This window comes from Haliaeetus leucocephalus, unplaced genomic scaffold (assembly GCF_000737465.1).
Source record: "Haliaeetus leucocephalus isolate CR32 unplaced genomic scaffold, Haliaeetus_leucocephalus-4.0 Scaffold137, whole genome shotgun sequence".
Lineage (NCBI taxonomy): Eukaryota > Metazoa > Chordata > Aves > Accipitriformes > Accipitridae > Haliaeetus > Haliaeetus leucocephalus.
Genome location: NW_010972573.1, coordinates 2,987,646 through 3,005,399, shown reverse-complemented (window position 1 = coordinate 3,005,399; position 17,754 = coordinate 2,987,646). Strand labels below are relative to the sequence as shown.

Here is a 17,754-nt window from a genome sequence, read left to right as displayed (position 1 = left end):
TCTTAAATTAAGAGCATTAGCAAAGGTTTGGGAAGGTGTTGACCCTACTTGAAGCACAGTCAGAACAGTCTATTCTCATGAGAAAAAATGTGAAAGAGAAAAAAATGTACCTTAGATTTCTGTACCTTGGTCTGAATAGTTCCTCCAAGTCCTGCAATTTTGTCAAAGTGAAGAACCTGCAATTGAAAGTAGCAATAGAAGAAATTAAGTGCGTGAAGTCCACTGAGAGTCACTGATGTTTGTGTTGAAATTGTAGGTTTGGACTCACCAGGTCTGATTAGCACAAAGATGAACTGAGAAGTTTCATGTAAGCTTTAAATCAGTTTTTTTTTTACTGCATATGCTGCACTGAAAATTTGTGACTAACTATGATCCTCAGCTTAGATCTCTTCTTTTCCAATTGATGGTACTCAGACTATAAACCAGCTACAACCTTACTGTATTGTATCTGTAACTGTGACTCTTGTTTGCTGAATGTTTCATCTTTTGTATATTACAGGTTGTCCTTTCCACCTGGAAAGAATCAAGTGTGTGAGATAATATAAGCTGAAGCAAGACACCTGCCTCAACCATTCTTCAAGACTGCTCTTTCTTAGTGGAAGCCAAAGGCTGTCCTTGTCCTTCATGGGGAAAAGCAATGGTAAGTGAAAACTCAGCTCCAGATCCAAACCTCATGGTTTGGAATGCCATTCTTTTTCTAGGCAGCTTTGAATCCAGTGCCAAATGTGAGAATGTGACTTTCTCCCCTCAACTGGAGAAAGTCCCAAAGATGTAAATGGATAATCTGTTGCTGTGTTAAATGGGATCAAAAGGAGTTTGTATCCATTTATGTAACTTACCTTCTCCATCTGATACTCGGTGTTACCTCTTGCTCCCAGATAAACCATGGCCAAGGCTGCAATGATGCTCAGGGGCGAATAGAAGACGTTGTCATTGGCATGGTGGACTTTCAGGTCTTTGAATACATCAAAAGAAAATTCTGCATTTGCTGCACTGATGGAGCCCATTGTGAAATCAGTGTTATCTGAAGCAAACAGAAATATTACTGTATAGTGGTGATATGTAGCAGTCGTTTTACTGTCAATAGTCAGGAAACTGCTAGTTCATTGCCGGTTTTGTGATGCTGAACCAATGAATGATGTGAAGCTCACAAATTCTGTGATCATTAGAAATATGGTAACTCCTGACCCATTTATCTCTGGATGCATGTTTGTTTTCTTCCAGCAAAATACTAGCTTAGCATCAAGATAGTATTTTGTAGTTGCCTTTTAGGAAACAGATAGTTTCATTCATGCTTCAATATGGTAAATACAACACTGAATGGATGAGTTTCCCTATGGTCATCCAGACTACTCTGAATAATGATTGAGACAATGCAAGCTTCATATTTAATTTCTTCTGCGGTTGCTCTGGACCATACTCTGGATCTTTAATTCAAAGGTAGTCAACTCACTATTCTCTTAGTGTATTTCTTACTGTTGCTTAGTACAACCAGTCACAAATTTGGAGGTTGCTTTGTTGTAGTTTATAGGAATAACAGGAGTAAGTTGCTCTGTAAACCCAGCCAGTTGCTTAGATTCTAAACTGTAGATTTAAGGGGGTTCTTTCCTGTAGTCCCATTTCAGACATTTAATCTCTGCTGATGCTTTTTTGCTGAGAAAAAGCACAAGCATATATATCACAAATATGGGGTTTGGCAGTACACCTTGAAACAGCGTAGAGCTGCATTCATTCATTCAGATGCAATTCCTGTAGATGCAAATGAATGTGATATGTTAAGGACAGTCATTGAAACCTGCAGTCATTCTCGCTTTTGAATCTGAGGCCAAGGAAGTTGCATACTGTTCTTTTGTCTCTAAAACAGTTAAAGTTGGAGGAATAGCAGCATATCCATAGTTTGGAGCAGATGTAGTTGATTATGTGACCTGAGAGGCATCTGGTGCTAAACCACAGACTTTGTGAATTGTCATACTGTACCTCACCTGTGTTCTCCAGAGAGCGAGACTGAGAAAAAAGAAATGCCTTTATTCCCAAAATAACTATTAAAATTATAAAAGAACTGTTTTAATGTGACACCAGATTTTCAACAAAAAAGAGGTATTTTTACTCAAAGCTATGGTGTACACACACTCATATTTTGCACACCTCAAAGTATTTGACAGTCAAACAGTATAAGCTATATTGATAAGGCAAGGTAAGATTACTGTATACGCTGTCTTTTTACATATCTATCTTATACTTACCTTAAAGTTCTTAAACAAAATATCACTTTTTTTTCCATATTAAAGAATACAAATTAGAAATTATATTTTACTTGGAGAAATACTTACCCCACAAACTTCAAAGAGGTGCGTAATAATCCAGCTTGCCAGCTGAACCTAAACAGATTCTCTGAGCTCTTGGTGATATATATTGCACCATTGGAGACACTCCCACAGTTAGCCTTTAAGGAGTCATCTTTTGAGTCACTAACCTTTCGTCACAATCTTTTGATTCATTGCACTTTGAAATATTAAGTAGACCAATCTTAGACTGGTACTTTATCTGCAGCAAGACAACCTTTATTTATTGAAGTAAAACCTAATTTAAAAAATTACTTATTTAAGCTTTTGCTGTAACTTATAAGTCTGTACCAAAGCAATTGGCGTTCAAGCCTAAAACTATGTCTCATACAGTTCTTTTGAATTTACACATTAATGTGATTGGGCCATATTAGGTAACTAGAGCCAAATGAAAAACAAATGCAAAAAACTGAGGAAAAACAGTGTTACAAATTTATCCAGCAACACATAATACATTTTTAATAAACCTAGCTGTAACATCAGATCAGGTGATTCTCACAGTCAAGTGAAGCTATAGAGCCCAAATTATTACCGGAAAATAAGCCCCAGTCACAGTGCAGTGATCTGGGAGTGAGCAAACAGTTCCCACCACAGTCCATCATTAGTGAGCATCCATGGCTATAGCTGAGGAAAGAGTCTTGTATTACCAGGGAGTGCAAAAAAGTGCATCAGTCCCTGAAAACCTAAGCTGTTTCTCTTCTTCTCATCTATGAGGCACTGTAAGTACAGAAAGCACTGTAACACAGTACTCCCACCAAGTGTGAAGGGAAAAGTGGATACTGGGCTAACTGCTGAAGGTCTGATATATATGCAACAACTCACTACAGAGTCTGTGCAGTGGAACAGAGGGAAGTTCCTCATGGACAGTGACCATCTGATGTTGCCAAAATAAGGCAATTCCAAGCAGAGCCAGCTGCAGGATGGTCATTCTATTCAGAGGGTTTTGAAATGGATTTTTTCCATGTAAGAACAAAGCCAAAACTTTCTGTTTATTTTTCAAGACCAAAATAGTACTGAGAGGTGTTTTGATCTGCCAAAATGCAGAAGTATGTTCCTGGAGTCCAAGGACTGGTGTGGTTTATAGGTTGCACTTGTTAAAAGCACGGCCACATCTATTTCTGTACCTAGGTGAGACCAAAGTTTTTTACCTGAGGTGAAACTAAAGGATCTACAGCATACATGTGGAGGAGGGGAGAAGGGGTCTGCAGAGAAAGCATGTTTTGCTAAAACTTTATTTTGATGAAAACATTTAGAGCAGCAGTGCTGAGATGAATTAGAGGTCTGAGGGTGGGCATGGCAGAGGAAGAGATTTGAGGAACAGTCAGAAATTACATATTTGCTGGGCTGTAAGTCAGACCCCAGAGTATTCAGATATTCAGCAATGGATTTTAACCAGCCAGTAGGATTTAAGTGATGATTGAGGGTCAACTTTTAATTTTCATTCTCCGCAGGTCATGGCAACAAGGCCCATGGTACACGCACAGGCCATTCTCATAGATCTTCCATACCTACCTTTTTACTATGGCAGGTGAATAAACTACAGAATCTGTCTGCAGGAACATTCATGGTCTGTTAGACAATCATAATGCACAATATCAAATATAATTCAATTGTAAAAAGCTATTACTCTTTATTGAATAATAGAGTTGATGAGCAGTAAAGAAACAAATCTGGCATCTGTAAAGGCCATAGGGGTGGATAATAGAAATCCCAAATTTGTACATATTAAGTCACAGAGCATACAGCAGTAGGTGCACCCTCTGTGAAAGGGAAAGGGAGCTACTTTACCCTTAACAGTGTGTTTTGTTTTGCTGAAATGTATGCATGAAATGTAGAGCCTGATAATTGGAGTGGCTTTCAGGTTCCCAACTCAGAATGAGCTTTTCATCTGAGAGTGTTGTAGCAGTGATGAGGATGGGAAAAACTAAAGACAGTAAGCAGCTTTCCTCTCACCTTGTTCAATGTTCCTTATTCTGTGAAATGGGCTGCGGTAGCTTTTACTTTATTCTATCAAACCATTACTGCCTGAGGGCACAGGTTTTCTGTGGAAAGGGCTGTAGTGTGTCTTCTCTTATTCTCCCATTTTCACATATTCACATTAGCGTTCCAGCTACTGGGCATATTTAAGCAACTGCTGACTTTAGGTCTTCCATGAAGAGCTTTCCTGGGCACTCACACTCCTTTGTATGCTCTGGTTCAATGTGTTTGTCCTGTGTGGACATCTGTGAAGCATGCACCTGAAGGACATAACTGGCCCTGCACAGATGGCTAGCTCTTTGCCTAATGTCCAGTGCCTAAATTTAGCATGATGAATATTTAAAAATGGGAGGTAGACAAAAATGTCACTTACATTTTTGAAAGGATTACCATTGTCTTTACTTGCTATATTAGACTACTCCTCTGTCCACTTAATTCTGCAGACTACTACATTTAATATTTAGTTTGCAGTGGTTTTATTATGATAAATGGAACAAATACAGGCTACCCACCTAAATACCATCACTATAGATGATTTATTAGTTTTTTATGCTAATGAGGAATAAAACAGATGGAGCAAGAAACTCATGGTATCTGAGGCACAAAGAGCGCTGGTGTTTAGAAGTGAGAATGGCTTATCACTGCTTAAAGTTTTATGTGGGAATTAAGCACCTAATCACAGAGCAGGCCTTGTCAGAAAAGGCCTTCATTATTATGAAACCCTATTTTTGTTCTGTGGAAGTTTAAGAAGTTGGAGAACTTTCTAGCACATACAGGGTTTCTCACAGAAAAAAATAAGCAATGGGTCTGCCCTGCTTGAGAACAAGCAAAATTATACCAGAAAAGTGTTCTGTTTTCTCTGGTCTCTGAGAACAAATCCTGAGCGTTTCAGCTTGAACCATTACCCCCAATCAATGTTTAAAGGAGGAGTCCCACAGGAATACTTTGCTACTCCCATACAAAGTGGCACCTGTACAGAGGTTGGGTAGGTAAAGTTAAAAGAGACTGAGTACCTGAGTTTATCCTTTTAATGCAGATCCCTATCCTCCTGTCTCCTTGATGTGGGAGAATGTATCACTCATCTTTAGGGCACTAAAATCATGGGTTCAATGGAGGCATAGTAAATTAGGAAAGGCTCAAAGTAAGATTTTCTATGCAGATGTCTCTAGAGGCCTACAGCTCTTTGGCAAATATCATACAGTGTATTTTAATGTAGATGTCATTTTAGTGAGGCCTCCTAAAAGTAAAACATGCCTGAAGTCGATGTTAGACAGGAAATGGTTAACGTCTTTTAGGTTTTTATCTCTAGTTTGGCTCTTATTAGATAGTCTTTTTTACACCAAATTAACACATTAGGATAAAGCCTAGAGAAAACGTGCTCGTCTTTTGTCCTCGCTGTTTGCCAATGGGGATGTTAGTGGGGACAAAGATCTAATTTCCAAAATAACCTCCACTTAAGGGGAGGAATATCTTCCAAAGAAGAGAATAGTGTTGGTTGGGTTGTGTCTGATGAAGAAGAGGAATGGATGGTCAGCTTTGAACTCATAAGAAATTGGGCGACACAGAGGTACTGCAACAAGCCCCATGGCACCAACTGCTTCCGTGCCCTCTTCATTGACTTCCACAAATGACTTCTGAATGGCCTTGGACACAACCAAACCATCTTTCGTAGAGATTCCTGACAAATCAGCTTTTCCCCAGTCAAAAACATTCATCACTCCCATCTCCTGGAGAGTTTTGTTGAGAACATAACTTTCCTCCATCTTGAACTGAGGCAGGTACACCTTCACTCTCAGCTTTTGCATCCTAGCCGAGCTGGTCCATCCTGCTAGCTTTTCATACGTGAGGGTGCATTCAAGCTGTAAGGCAGTATTGATAATAATGATAGAGACCATAATGAATGGAAGGAAAAGGTAATAAGGTTCAGCCTTTCCTGCTTTTCTTCTGACCACACTGGAGTAATGTTAAAGAATTGTCCTGTTTGCAGACTTTTATGTATGCTACTAGAGAGAAAAGGAAGTATTACCTGTTCTAGGCCAGTAAAGTCCTCACAGACAACTTCAGGAAGAAGAATGAACATGCTCAGATCATTATTAAAGTATGGGAGCTCTATCACTTTCATTTTCAGTTCCTCTATGATGGCCATGTTAAAATAACCTTCTTGAAACATCATCTGCACTGTCCTTCTCTCATTCTGGAACACATGAAACATGTTAAACAGAAAATACAGAAATGATCACCCTGGTTTTAATTGGTTTCAGTATTGAGATTAGAGTTGAGTCCAGAAACATTATTTACACTGGTCATGAGTTTAATATACTTGTAGCATTGATGTGTTCTTCTCTCTTAACTGTAGCTCCAGTGAAGTTATCCATTTTAGAAGCATAAAACCTACTTTTCCATTTCTACTGGTGCCAGATTACTTTACTCATAACTCTCTGGTTACATCCTTTTTTCTTCTGGCATGTCAGATGAGGAAACTGATGCATCTGATGCAACCATTAATCTAAATTCTTCATGAATAATGTATACATTCTCCTGAGATAATTTGTCTTTAGCTCATTTTCTCCTGAAAACAAACACTGTTCTGTTGGTAAATTGTAGCAGAGGAACAGAATCCTCAAATTCAGTCCCAAAAGTAGACTTTTTGAAACAGCATCCTTAGCTGCGAAATCCCCAACTAAGTTAGTGCATGTGCTCAGTGACTTTGGCCCAACCAGGATCTCAGCTGCATGAGACTCACTTCTGATGTGAACTAACAGAAAAAGCTACAAATTTGGTTACCAAACTGGAGAGAAGATGTAGCTTTCTATTGTTCTAGCTGAAGACCAGTATTTTGTCTTGGGATAACAGAGAGGAGGAAAGCTCCCATCTGTTGTTATAGGAGACAGACATCTGATTTCCATCCCCCAGCTGTTTCAGTTCCTGCCCATACTGTACCTTGTTCAGTTGGAAATATGTTTCCTTAGTGTCTTCTTTCTTAAATTCTACTGCCCACTTTCCTTTAAAATATATAGCATTGACCAGGACCAGCACAGTAGAGGGATCAATAAACCCAGCAGAAAATAGGTCTTTGATTTTACCTTTAAAAATAATGAATTAAGAATTATTCATTTGTTCAGGCAATCTGCTGCATTTGACTATTAATAACTGTTTCTGGAAATCTGAAAAGTAGTATAATACTGTCTAGACAAATAACAAAAAGTTTATGTACAGCTTTTGAAGCCAGGAACTCAAGGCATTTTTGTGCTTCTTCCTACATTTATTTCCTATTGAGCAAAAAAATGCGGTAAGTGTTTAATATATAAAAATCTTGCTACCTTTGGAAAAAAGGTGGAAACTGAAATTCAGACATGATATTCCTAACGGGTTCAATTGCAAACCAAACAACCTGCAGATTTTCTTCTTTACCTTTTGTCTCATTTTCCACCCAGAAGTTAATCTTCTCTCTGGCTTCTTCTTCAGTGTATTTAAAATTAACTGGTTCCAGTTCTGCTCGATAGAATTTCTTTGTGGAATCCAAGTATTGCTGGAAAGTACAAATGACAGAAGTTTATTGCAACATGATGATTTTTGTAAGAGATAATTTCATGGCTTCAGGATAATTCCATGTAGTAGATCAGCAAGAAAGGAATGAGTAAAAAAGGTATATGTAAGAAATTCACTGAAATAACTCCAGCATTCAGTTTTTAGAGAATGATTATTTATAAAAAAACTTATTTGTAAATATATTTTTCTGTATTTTCAAGCAGCACTGAGCAGCAGAAATGTCTCAGCACAGTAAAAAATATCTAAGATCAAAACCTGGTACCTTTCTTTAAGCTATATATCATTGTTATGCTGACTGCTTTCCCCCAGCCACCAAATGAAGAAGGTTGCCTTATTTTGAACAAGTAACCAGGACTTATAATATCACGATGAGATGTGTGTGTGTGTATATATATATATATTACTCTGTGTAGATATATACACTGTAAAACTTATAAGTTGTATTAAGTATAAAACTTTTCCAGGCTGCTGGTCACCTTTTTCTGGCTCTGAAAAATCTCTCTTTACATGGAGTACCAAGTTTTGGAAGCAAGATGAAATCTTGACTTGAAAAGAGAAAGATGGTTACAGAAATAAAACAGCACTGTTTCTAGCAATACTCTTATAAACACCTTAAGGCTGGTTCCCTGAGGAAATTCCACTTAAATTGACAAAAATCTCAAAGATGCTACTTTCCTCTAAGCCTTGCTCGAAAAGGCAGCAGGAATCACAGAGTCCCATATTCGCATAGACTCTAAAGAAAAGGTGGAGGAGTGAGTACAGTCATTTTATTAGAAACAGAGAAGACACTGGGGGAGAAAAAAAAGTCTTCTGCTGGTCACAGATCTTTGTTCCTTGGATAGAAATGATGCAGCAAGCACCAGTTCTGTTAGACACCAGGTGTGCGTGGCAAGGATATATTGATGGTGAATAATGCCACTGCATTTTCTTGAATGCCCAGGGAGAGCTGTTATCATAGATCTGTTTCTTTTTATATAAAAGCTTTTAAGTCATGGCTTCCCAGTGCTCTGCTGTTCCCTACGTCTAACCACTGGGCAACTGAAATGGAAAGGCTTCCTGACTGCAGGAGCTGTGGAGTGCAGTCATTTGGCAGCATACCCTGACAGTGCTGTTGTGTTTCATTTCCCTTTGTACTTTATGATGGAAGAAATTCTGCTGAGCTCGTAACTCCCAGGAGCTGTTAAAATGGACACCATGGCCACTTACCTGGAAGAACGGATAAGTGATTTCTCCAAAAAGCCTGTTGGCAATGGTGAGAGAGCAGCCTGGTCTGGGTTCATTGACTGCAGTCAACAGAGTCTGGAACTGGGAATGGACTCCTCCAGCTTCTTCGCACTTCAAACAGAAGTTTCATGGTAGGCTTGAGCTTTCCTATGCAAAGCTGGACCTGAGAGTGAATTGCAGCCTCTCTCTCTATGAGAAGCCTGACTCCACCTAGTTGATATAGGCATTGGAATGAATGCATCAGGACACCACCTCCAACTCCCCCTGTACCAGATGTACAGAATGACAAAACGATTCCCTTTCAGGCCCCCACTAGCCCACCTCCAAATCCCATTGTATCCTAAAGTGGTGTCTTTGAGAACACTGAGCAAAAGTCTGCTCACTTAGAGCCTGGGAGGAGCAAGCTCCAAGGTGCTTTTGGTATGTCCTGTAGAAAAACCTTTGCAGGTGACAATTTAAGCACTTATCACAGTTTAGATTGGTACTGCTGTTTTGGTTAGAAACCTGTAATGAGAGGTCTTAGCTGTTGAAATCTGTGATCTCATAAGGGCCCTTAAATAACTAATAAAAGAACAGTAATAAGCAGGTCTGCAAATCTAGACAGAGAGGCTGCTCAACTCTGCCATGCTTTCTGATTAAGTGATTGTTTGCAAGGAAAAGGGCTGACAAACCGGTACCTGTTTCTTCATCTCAGAGCTGCAACTCTTACCTTCTCAGAAGGGTATCTATTTCCCTGGCTTGTACTGCTTAAAACTTCACTGAAATGAAATACCTGCAATGTAAATGTTGGGTGAATGCAGTTAAGCGACAGTACCTCGAGCTAAAAGAGCGTGTTGCAAGCCTATCCCAAAATGCAGCCATACAGTCAATGGGGAAAGTCTCGTTTGTCCTTTGTCATGAGATCCTTGCAAGTGAACAAGAAGTTTTTGTAGAGGGTGAGCTCATGAAATCTTTGAAATCTTTCTTCTTAAGAAAGAAGGTTTTGGGTATCCAGAGAAGGCAGAAAACCACGTCAAAGGGAACCACCACTTCTGAGCCCTGGAGAGTGGAGGGATACCTCCAAAACACTTTCTTTAGCACTGATGTATTCATTGAACGATCAATTACTGTAATAGTGTTTAGTCTGAAAAAGTTTGGTATTAGGAATAGCATAAGAGAGGGCATTTTTAAAGGGCCCTCTGTATGCATCACTCTTTTGGATGTTTAGGAACTATATCAGATGGTACTATCAGCCTTTTGGCTCATATCTTGCCACCATCCCCTCTTCAGAGCAAAGGAAACCCACCTTCTCAATCTGTTCGAGTGTGTTGCCCCTGGCTCCGAGGACAACCATCCCAAAAGCAGCTGAGAGACTTAGTGGGGAGAAGAAGATGTTTTCATTTCTTTTTCTTTTGCTCAGCTCTCTGAAAAAGTCAAGACAGAACTTGGCATTGGCTGCGCTGAGAGAGCACATTGTGGCACTGCGATTGCCTGCAACAAGGGAAACAAAGATTTAAGCTTCTCATCCTTATGCCTGCTAAGCTTAGATGCCTTGGTAGAGCACGGTAAGGTTTTCTGCAGTAGTGTGTCTGAATTGTTCAGCACTTCATGGAAGATTCCTGATTCACCACGTCTGGGATTTCACAGTGAATCTGAAAACCGGTACCCTGAATGGCAGGAGAAACACATTTTCAGAAACAGTATTCTGAGTTCAGCTGTTTCTCCAGCTCAAGCAATAGCTATGGCTTCATTACTTAGCCCTAACTTTGTTCTGACCACAGTCCCAGCTCGCTTTGTGTCCCAATCTTTCTTGCCTCAAGTCCTCTAGGCATAGCACTTGTTAATTACAGCCCTTGATCACACCTCACTCTCTGTGTCTCTCTCTACAAACTTTGTGTGTATTAATCAGCTGTCTCACATACTGTGTCCTTCTAAGGCTGGTTGCTTAACAAACATTTGACAGAAAATTGAACTACATATAGGCTCACTTAGCAAGATTTTCAACAAAGGCACATCATGTATTAGTGGAAAATCCCAGTCATATTTTTTATTTTATCTGCAGCTTTAACGCTTTTCCCACATATACTTCAGTTACAATCACAATTATTACTAGCAGATGACCTTGAATTTTCTGCAAAACTCTTCACATCTTACACCTAGGACAGATTTCCTTTCTTATGAAAGCCTTTTCCCAGTTCCTTCATCCAGTAAAGTGATGTAGAGGCATCTAATCCCTTAGAAAGTCAGTGTTTTAGAGTTTCCACTATTCAAAGTCACTTTTGGTTTGATTCTTACTGACTCTGAATAACTTTCTCCCTAGATGTGGAAGATACCTTTCCCCCATTACACAAGAAGAATTAAATTATCCATATAAGTATTTAAAAGATGGAATGGTGTAGAAAGATTATGCTCTCATAAATTACCAATCTGGATCAGGCAGAAGAAGTGGGAAAAGGTTTGGTTTTAATCTTCTTTAGAAACACACCCGGTAAAGCCATTGTACAAATTAAGCACAGCTTCCTCACACAGCACATACATTTTAATGTAATTCAATACATTGCACAGCATCTTAAAAATATTCTAACTTCCTCAAAATGTTATATACAGTATATATGTGCTAAGTACATCACTAATGCACATATCAATCTTTAGATATTTCATGCTTATGTCATTTGTAATGTAAGCATTAGAATTAAAGGTCAGGGAGATATTTACCTTCTCCTCAGGACTGATGGTGTCAAGTTGACTGTTGAGCTTGATGACAGGGCTTCTGGAGCAATGGGATATAAAGCCATTGCCACTCCCAGTGGCAGCATAATTTTTGCTCATGGTGAGTCACATTCCTGTCTGTTGCAACCAGTTAGTACAACTAGGGGACCTTTTGTGGAATCTTGAATCTTTCCTTATCCCTAGGAGTTCAGAAAGAAGTCACAATTTTAAATGCATACTGAGATGTAAAAAAAGTCTACCTAGTTATAAAAAAGAAAGCAAACTCCTAGAAACAAAGGAGATTTCAGGGGTTTTACCTGTAAAAAAAATAAATTCTACAAAATTTGATGTGTGTTGCTGTCAGAATTGGCTCCACCGAATGCAAACATATGTTTTTGTAATAGAAATTAATTATTAAAACCTCTGCAGGTGGCACAGTAGCAAGGGAAAGAAAAATATAAAAGTACCTGTCTGGACAGTTGTGACATAAGGCAGCAGTTCAAGAGTAGAGGTAAGGCAATTCCCTTTGCCTGCTCCAGTTCTGTGCTTCTGAAGACTTCTCTCTTAAAGATCCCTTCCAGGGAGCTTTCCCTACTTGTTTTTCTTCCTCAACTGGCAATTTTTGTCCTTAATGGAGAAGAGGAACTTAGCCATTTGTTCCAGAGTTTGTTGAATATCCAACAGCTTGGACAAACAGTAGCTTGCTTTCATTTGCATGACGTTCTAGAAAAGCGGGCACAGTGCATGCATAGCACAACTGTGCCAAGTGTGTACACTGGGTATGCTGCAGCTGAGCACTCTGAAGTTGTTGCAGTGATGTGGCACAGATTGTGTGCATTCATATCAACCACACAGCATGTGCAGACTAATTCTGGTACACCTGGGATGCTATGCTTTCTGCAGAGACACTGCAGTTAGGGGCTCCCCATGCATCATCTGCACCTCCTTAGGCTTTCTTGATGGAAATATGAGAGCCCTGTTCCTCTCCTGGGGATTCCTGATATTTCTACTGTGAGTGGGGAAGGCATTTGTGGCACAAGGAGCAAAACAGAGAAGCTATCCCTGTCCTCATAGTCTTCTTTCAAAACCTTGCATTCTGCAGATGTGTTTACAGGAAAGTTGGACAAGTTTTCTCCAGGTAGGCTTTCCACAAGACACTGATGTGTCAGCCAAGTTTAGCCCGGGACTTCTCATTACTCCTCATTTTTATCAGTGACTCTGAGGAAGACTGGTCCTTGCCTTGTATCGATTGCTTCAGCAAGGCATAGGCAGCAGGGACAGAGCAACCTAATTATAAGTAGTATGCTTCTGGGGTTATTTTCCTGGAAAAAAAAAAATCTTCCTTCACATTTAGGTTGATACGGTGTGTGGGTGGGCAAATATTTGCATAGCATGCAAGCACAAATACTTATAACGCTGTTTTGTAACAAGCATGTAGTTATTACTACTAACGTATACTTACGTATCAACCCAATCAGACACTAGGCTTCTCTGGTATTTAGGAAGCTCTGAAGGCAGTTTCATATCAGTCATAAGATACTCATGAGTTTATTTCTTTTCCGGTTTGAATTTTCTCATATCTTTTTCTTGGAGGAAATAGAAATTAAAAATACGCTCTTCATTCAAGCCCTGAGGACAAGAGGGTTAGACCTGCACAGATTTTGCCTGAAGGGAAGAAAGCCATGGAGTCTGGTTTTACTTGCTTAACGTTGGGGCAAGAAAACTTCCCAAATAAGTGTCTGGTTTGCATTCCTGGTTTCTGCTGAGGAAGTGGCTGCTCTCCACACAGTCACTTGAAAACCCAGCTCCTGAGCCTGCTCCTCATGTTGTCACCTAAAGCAAACTGCAGAGCAGAACCAGACAGATGCTGTTCCCTGTCTTGCAGTGGTGGGCTGTTCTCTGTATTCTTATTTTTGTCACTAGGCATAGCACAGTTGGAGGGAAAATGTTGTGGAATATGAGTGGAAAGTATGCAAGTAGGAGCAGCAAGATGCAACAGCTCTAAATCAGAGTAGTGTTCAGTCACCTCCCAGAACAGAAGGGAGATGGTTTTCAAGCAGCAAGACACAACTGTGTATTTCTCTTTCAGGAATACTGGCAATTTTGAATCCAAATTAATATAGTAAATGGGAAATTACAATCCTGGAGCACAATAAATTGTGTCCTTTAGGCACAGGGGTGTGTGCTAAAGCCACAAGTCCCCTTAAGATTCATTCTTCTGTGTATGAATCTGTCAAGGCAAAGTTCAAGTTATCTAATGTGCTAGCAGAGTGAAACACTACACTCCTAGCCCTGCTTAGTTTTCTGATACTTTTGAGCTCTTGCCTTAACTGTCTTAAACAGGTTTCTTTGTTGTTATGTGTTATTTCTCTATTTCTTTAGGTACTTCTGTTCATATTACATTTTTAGTTACCCTGAAGATTAACTGTTGCTCCATTGCTCCATTTGTTGCGATCATTTTCTGTCAGTCGTCAAATTATAGTTAATGAAGTAGCTGGACTGGCATTAATTCCCAGAAAGGAACATTTTCTGCTGCTCTTCTAGTGTCTTCCTTTGATATTTTCTGCTCTTCTAGGTTAGTATAATGCAGGTTAGAGAGTGGTTTAGACAGGCATAGTTCTCTAATGGGAAGGTCTGAGAAACACAGGAATTTTTGTTCAAGTAGATTGAAGGATCTCCTGTGTTGTAGGTTCTGAGGAGATTCAGTGCACAAATGCCTGCTGGGAAAGACAAAGCTATAGCTCATCCTGCCTTTGGACAGGGGCCTGGACTAGGACTCGCAGCACCCCTGTCAGCCCTGTGACTCCCTTCGTGTTCTTGGAATAATGCACGGGATCATTGCTGGCCAGAGGAAAATGAAAAGGATTGAAGATGATCATGGTAGTCTCAGAATCAGGAGACTTTCTGTATTCCTTTCCAGGGATAAGCCTCCTAACAGGAAAGGATAAATAACAGGAGGATTTTTCTGAGGGGTTACAGAGAAGTAGTTGCTGAGATGCATTGTATGGAAAGGTAAAAGCACTGCAAGTACAAAAGAAGTGACAGATTTTGTTTCAGCCAGTTAGACTACTCTGGAGACAATGCAGATTTCAAAGACAGCCCTTTTAGCTGGTGGTCAGATGCTTGTCATGGTAAAGTCACTTTCAGGCACAGAGGAGTGGATCACAGACTGAGCTGCTTCTTACCCCTAAAGTTCCCCACATTTAGGTAAGACTGTAAATAGTGCCACATCCTTAGGGACAAGTTTTGTTCAGCACTGTTAACCTGTCTGCAGTCATTTTGGCTGAAAGTCAGGCCAAGGGCTAGGACCAAGAGAATGAAGACTTCTCTATATGATTTATAAATCACAAAGAGTTTTAATGACATGGATGAGATAAGCATAGGAAGACCAGAGCAAGGAACAAGAGATCTACTCAGTGATGTCAATCAGCAGAACACAATTTCACAGCAAGAAGCAATGACTCACTCTGTACAGAACAGACCATCAGCATGTCCCTTGTGATTATTCTTTGCTGCAAGTGGACACACTGCAGTAAGCCTGGACGGCCATAGTTCTCCCTTGGCTTTTTTTCTCATCATTTGCAGCCGTATGCTTCCCTTGCTGTCAGTGTCTGCAGCAAGGAAGGAGATTCTTGTTGAGGAACCAGAGGCTGATCTCAAGCTTGACAGCAAAGGCTTTTCTTGTCCCTTTCATCTGATAATATGCACATTCTGCTACCACTCTGAGACTGCTCAGGTGGTAATTACAGAGTACCTGATGTGTCTGAGGTTGTCTGTGAGTAAAGGTACCATTGGATAAGTAGGGTTGCTGAGTAGCAAGAACAAAACAAGGACTCCTGTGATTTTCACTGGGCCAAGAACCAAGAGGGCCCTCCCTATTTGCCAGACATCTGCTATGTAATCATCACAAAAAATACCAAACCTTATACATCATATCAGAGCAATTAGAGTGATAAAGCATCTGTGGTGATCCACAGCAACTTTAGCATGATGAAGAAGTGAGAGAGACTTCAGGTATTGCTGGTGGTCTCAGCTCATTTGGGAAGTACCACATGAGCAAAGCCTGATATTAATTCCTGTAATTTTCAGGCTGTATGAGTCAAGAACCTAGTGAAAAGCAAGTATCACCTTCTAATTGCACTGCTGTCTGCTGACTCTCCAATGCTGAATTTATTGGCGACAGAGTGCGGGAATTGACGAGTGTCAGCTTTGCAGAGACTTGGGCTGTTCATGAATAAACTGGTCATTCAACTTGCCAGGGAAAAGGTGAGCCCAGCACTGTTTTGTTCCACCTGAACTTCCTTCTGCACCAGCAGTCTTTCTATGATTGCAATGGACCCCTTTATTCTCTACGGAGATTTAGACATGACGCAAAAAAGCATCCAAAAATTCTTCATCTTTGATTCACTTATCAGCTTCCAAAAAAAGCCCTAGCAATGCAGCCAGTCCTGCCTGTTGTTCCTTCTCTGCTCACACCCTTTCTCACCTGTTCATGAGCCATGACTAGCAGGAAATTACATTTGTAAGCAAGGATGCCTGCATGTGTCTTCTTAACTGGCTTCCAGAGAGTAAGGGTTTATGGCTAGACAGATAAATATTCTGGATGATGAGCCTATTTTATAACACCAGCTGATCCAGACTTTGTGACTGATCTCATTTACAGCATCTCTGGCTATCATTCCTTTTTGGCAGTTTAAATTATTTTATAAGCCAGCTCTTTTTACCTAAATAACAAATGCAGCAATTTTTAAAGCTGTGAGATACAGCATATCCAGAAATATTCCTCTCCTAGCTCTACCTCAAGTAGTTAAACTTCCGTCCATCTCAATGCATGGCTTTTCTTGTCAGCCAGCATTGTGGGGTGCAGTGGTGAAGATAGTAGAAAACTTCCTTTGCTTTTTAAAAACGGGGCTGTTTTTCTATATTGATTAACCACTGAAAAAGATAATAGACATTTTCATGCAATGGAGCTGTTGTTTGGGGTTTCTGAAAGTGCAAAAGACATTGATTTGCATTTTGAAGTTCATTCCTACAAAGGTAGTGACTCGTTACATTTTTTTTTTTAACAATGAAATGTATGCATGACTGAAAATTCTGCTAAGATGAAACATCAGGATTTTGGCATTTCAATCTAGGCAACAGTCAATAGATGATACTGCAGTGGTCTCTCCAGGCACCGGTTCTTATTATTTCATTGCTAAGGCCCTGATAATCCTTCAGACCAGTCATTCTGCAGCCCAGAAAATGATGAAAACCCAGAGCACAAATTCAAAGTGAAACTTGCCTATCATAATTCTGGTGGACTTGGGAGTGCTTCAAGTGACAGAAATGGGAGTTAGGCATGTTTATGCACTTGTGAAAAGGAAATTCCTTGGTTTTTATCACTTAAGCATTTCTCCTTAGAATCCTCAAGATTTTTTCAATGTTACTGAGGATGATGGAGAGCGATAAACTCTCATCACAAACATTTATTGTTTCGGCACTGTTAGAGGCATAGATAATATCATAGAACAACGTATATCTTCAGAGAATTGGGGATTACCATAAGAATGTATATAGTGCTAATTTAAATGAAATTTGGTGAAGAAATCACAAACGTTTCGGAGAACGCAACACATTCAACACAGATCAGTGTTCATTTTCACATTGTTCTTGGAGCTGAGTTGTAAAGAACAAAGGATTGCTTGGAAACATTTTGTACATGAAGAAATGGGAGACACTGCAAAATCTGCATTCAGCCACTGGCCACAATCTACATGGTGTGCAGACTCCTTCCTCTGGGCTATGGTACCCAACCATGGAAAATACAATGGATGGGCAATGGTTTTAGTATAGAAGAAGCTGATAATAAAATCTGTTGTCCATTTGGAAAATGAAGTTTCCAAGAGCAACATGTATGAAAAAGGAATGACAAATCCATTCCTACCAACAGATCTTGTAATAACTTTGAACAGATACATCAAGCAAATCTCTG

General features: G+C 39.8%; 1 protein-coding gene across 1 annotated transcript; it reads right to left on the bottom strand.

The window, feature by feature from the left end:
• Nucleotides 1-5,773: 5,773 nt before the first annotated feature.
• LOC104843207 (serpin B4-like) lies at nt 5,774-12,296 on the bottom strand. Its single transcript, XM_010586002.1, has 9 exons — nt 12,248-12,296; nt 11,787-11,980; nt 10,345-10,495; nt 9,802-9,864; nt 9,075-9,203; nt 7,731-7,848; nt 7,260-7,402; nt 6,346-6,513; nt 5,774-6,178 (listed from the first exon to the last, which is right to left on the bottom strand). The coding sequence occupies exons 2-9, from the start codon at nt 11,885-11,887 to the stop codon at nt 5,774-5,776; spliced, it is 1,278 nt and encodes a 425-aa protein (XP_010584304.1). The 5' UTR covers nt 11,888-11,980; nt 12,248-12,296.
• Between the last annotated feature and the right edge of the window lie 5,458 nt (nt 12,297-17,754).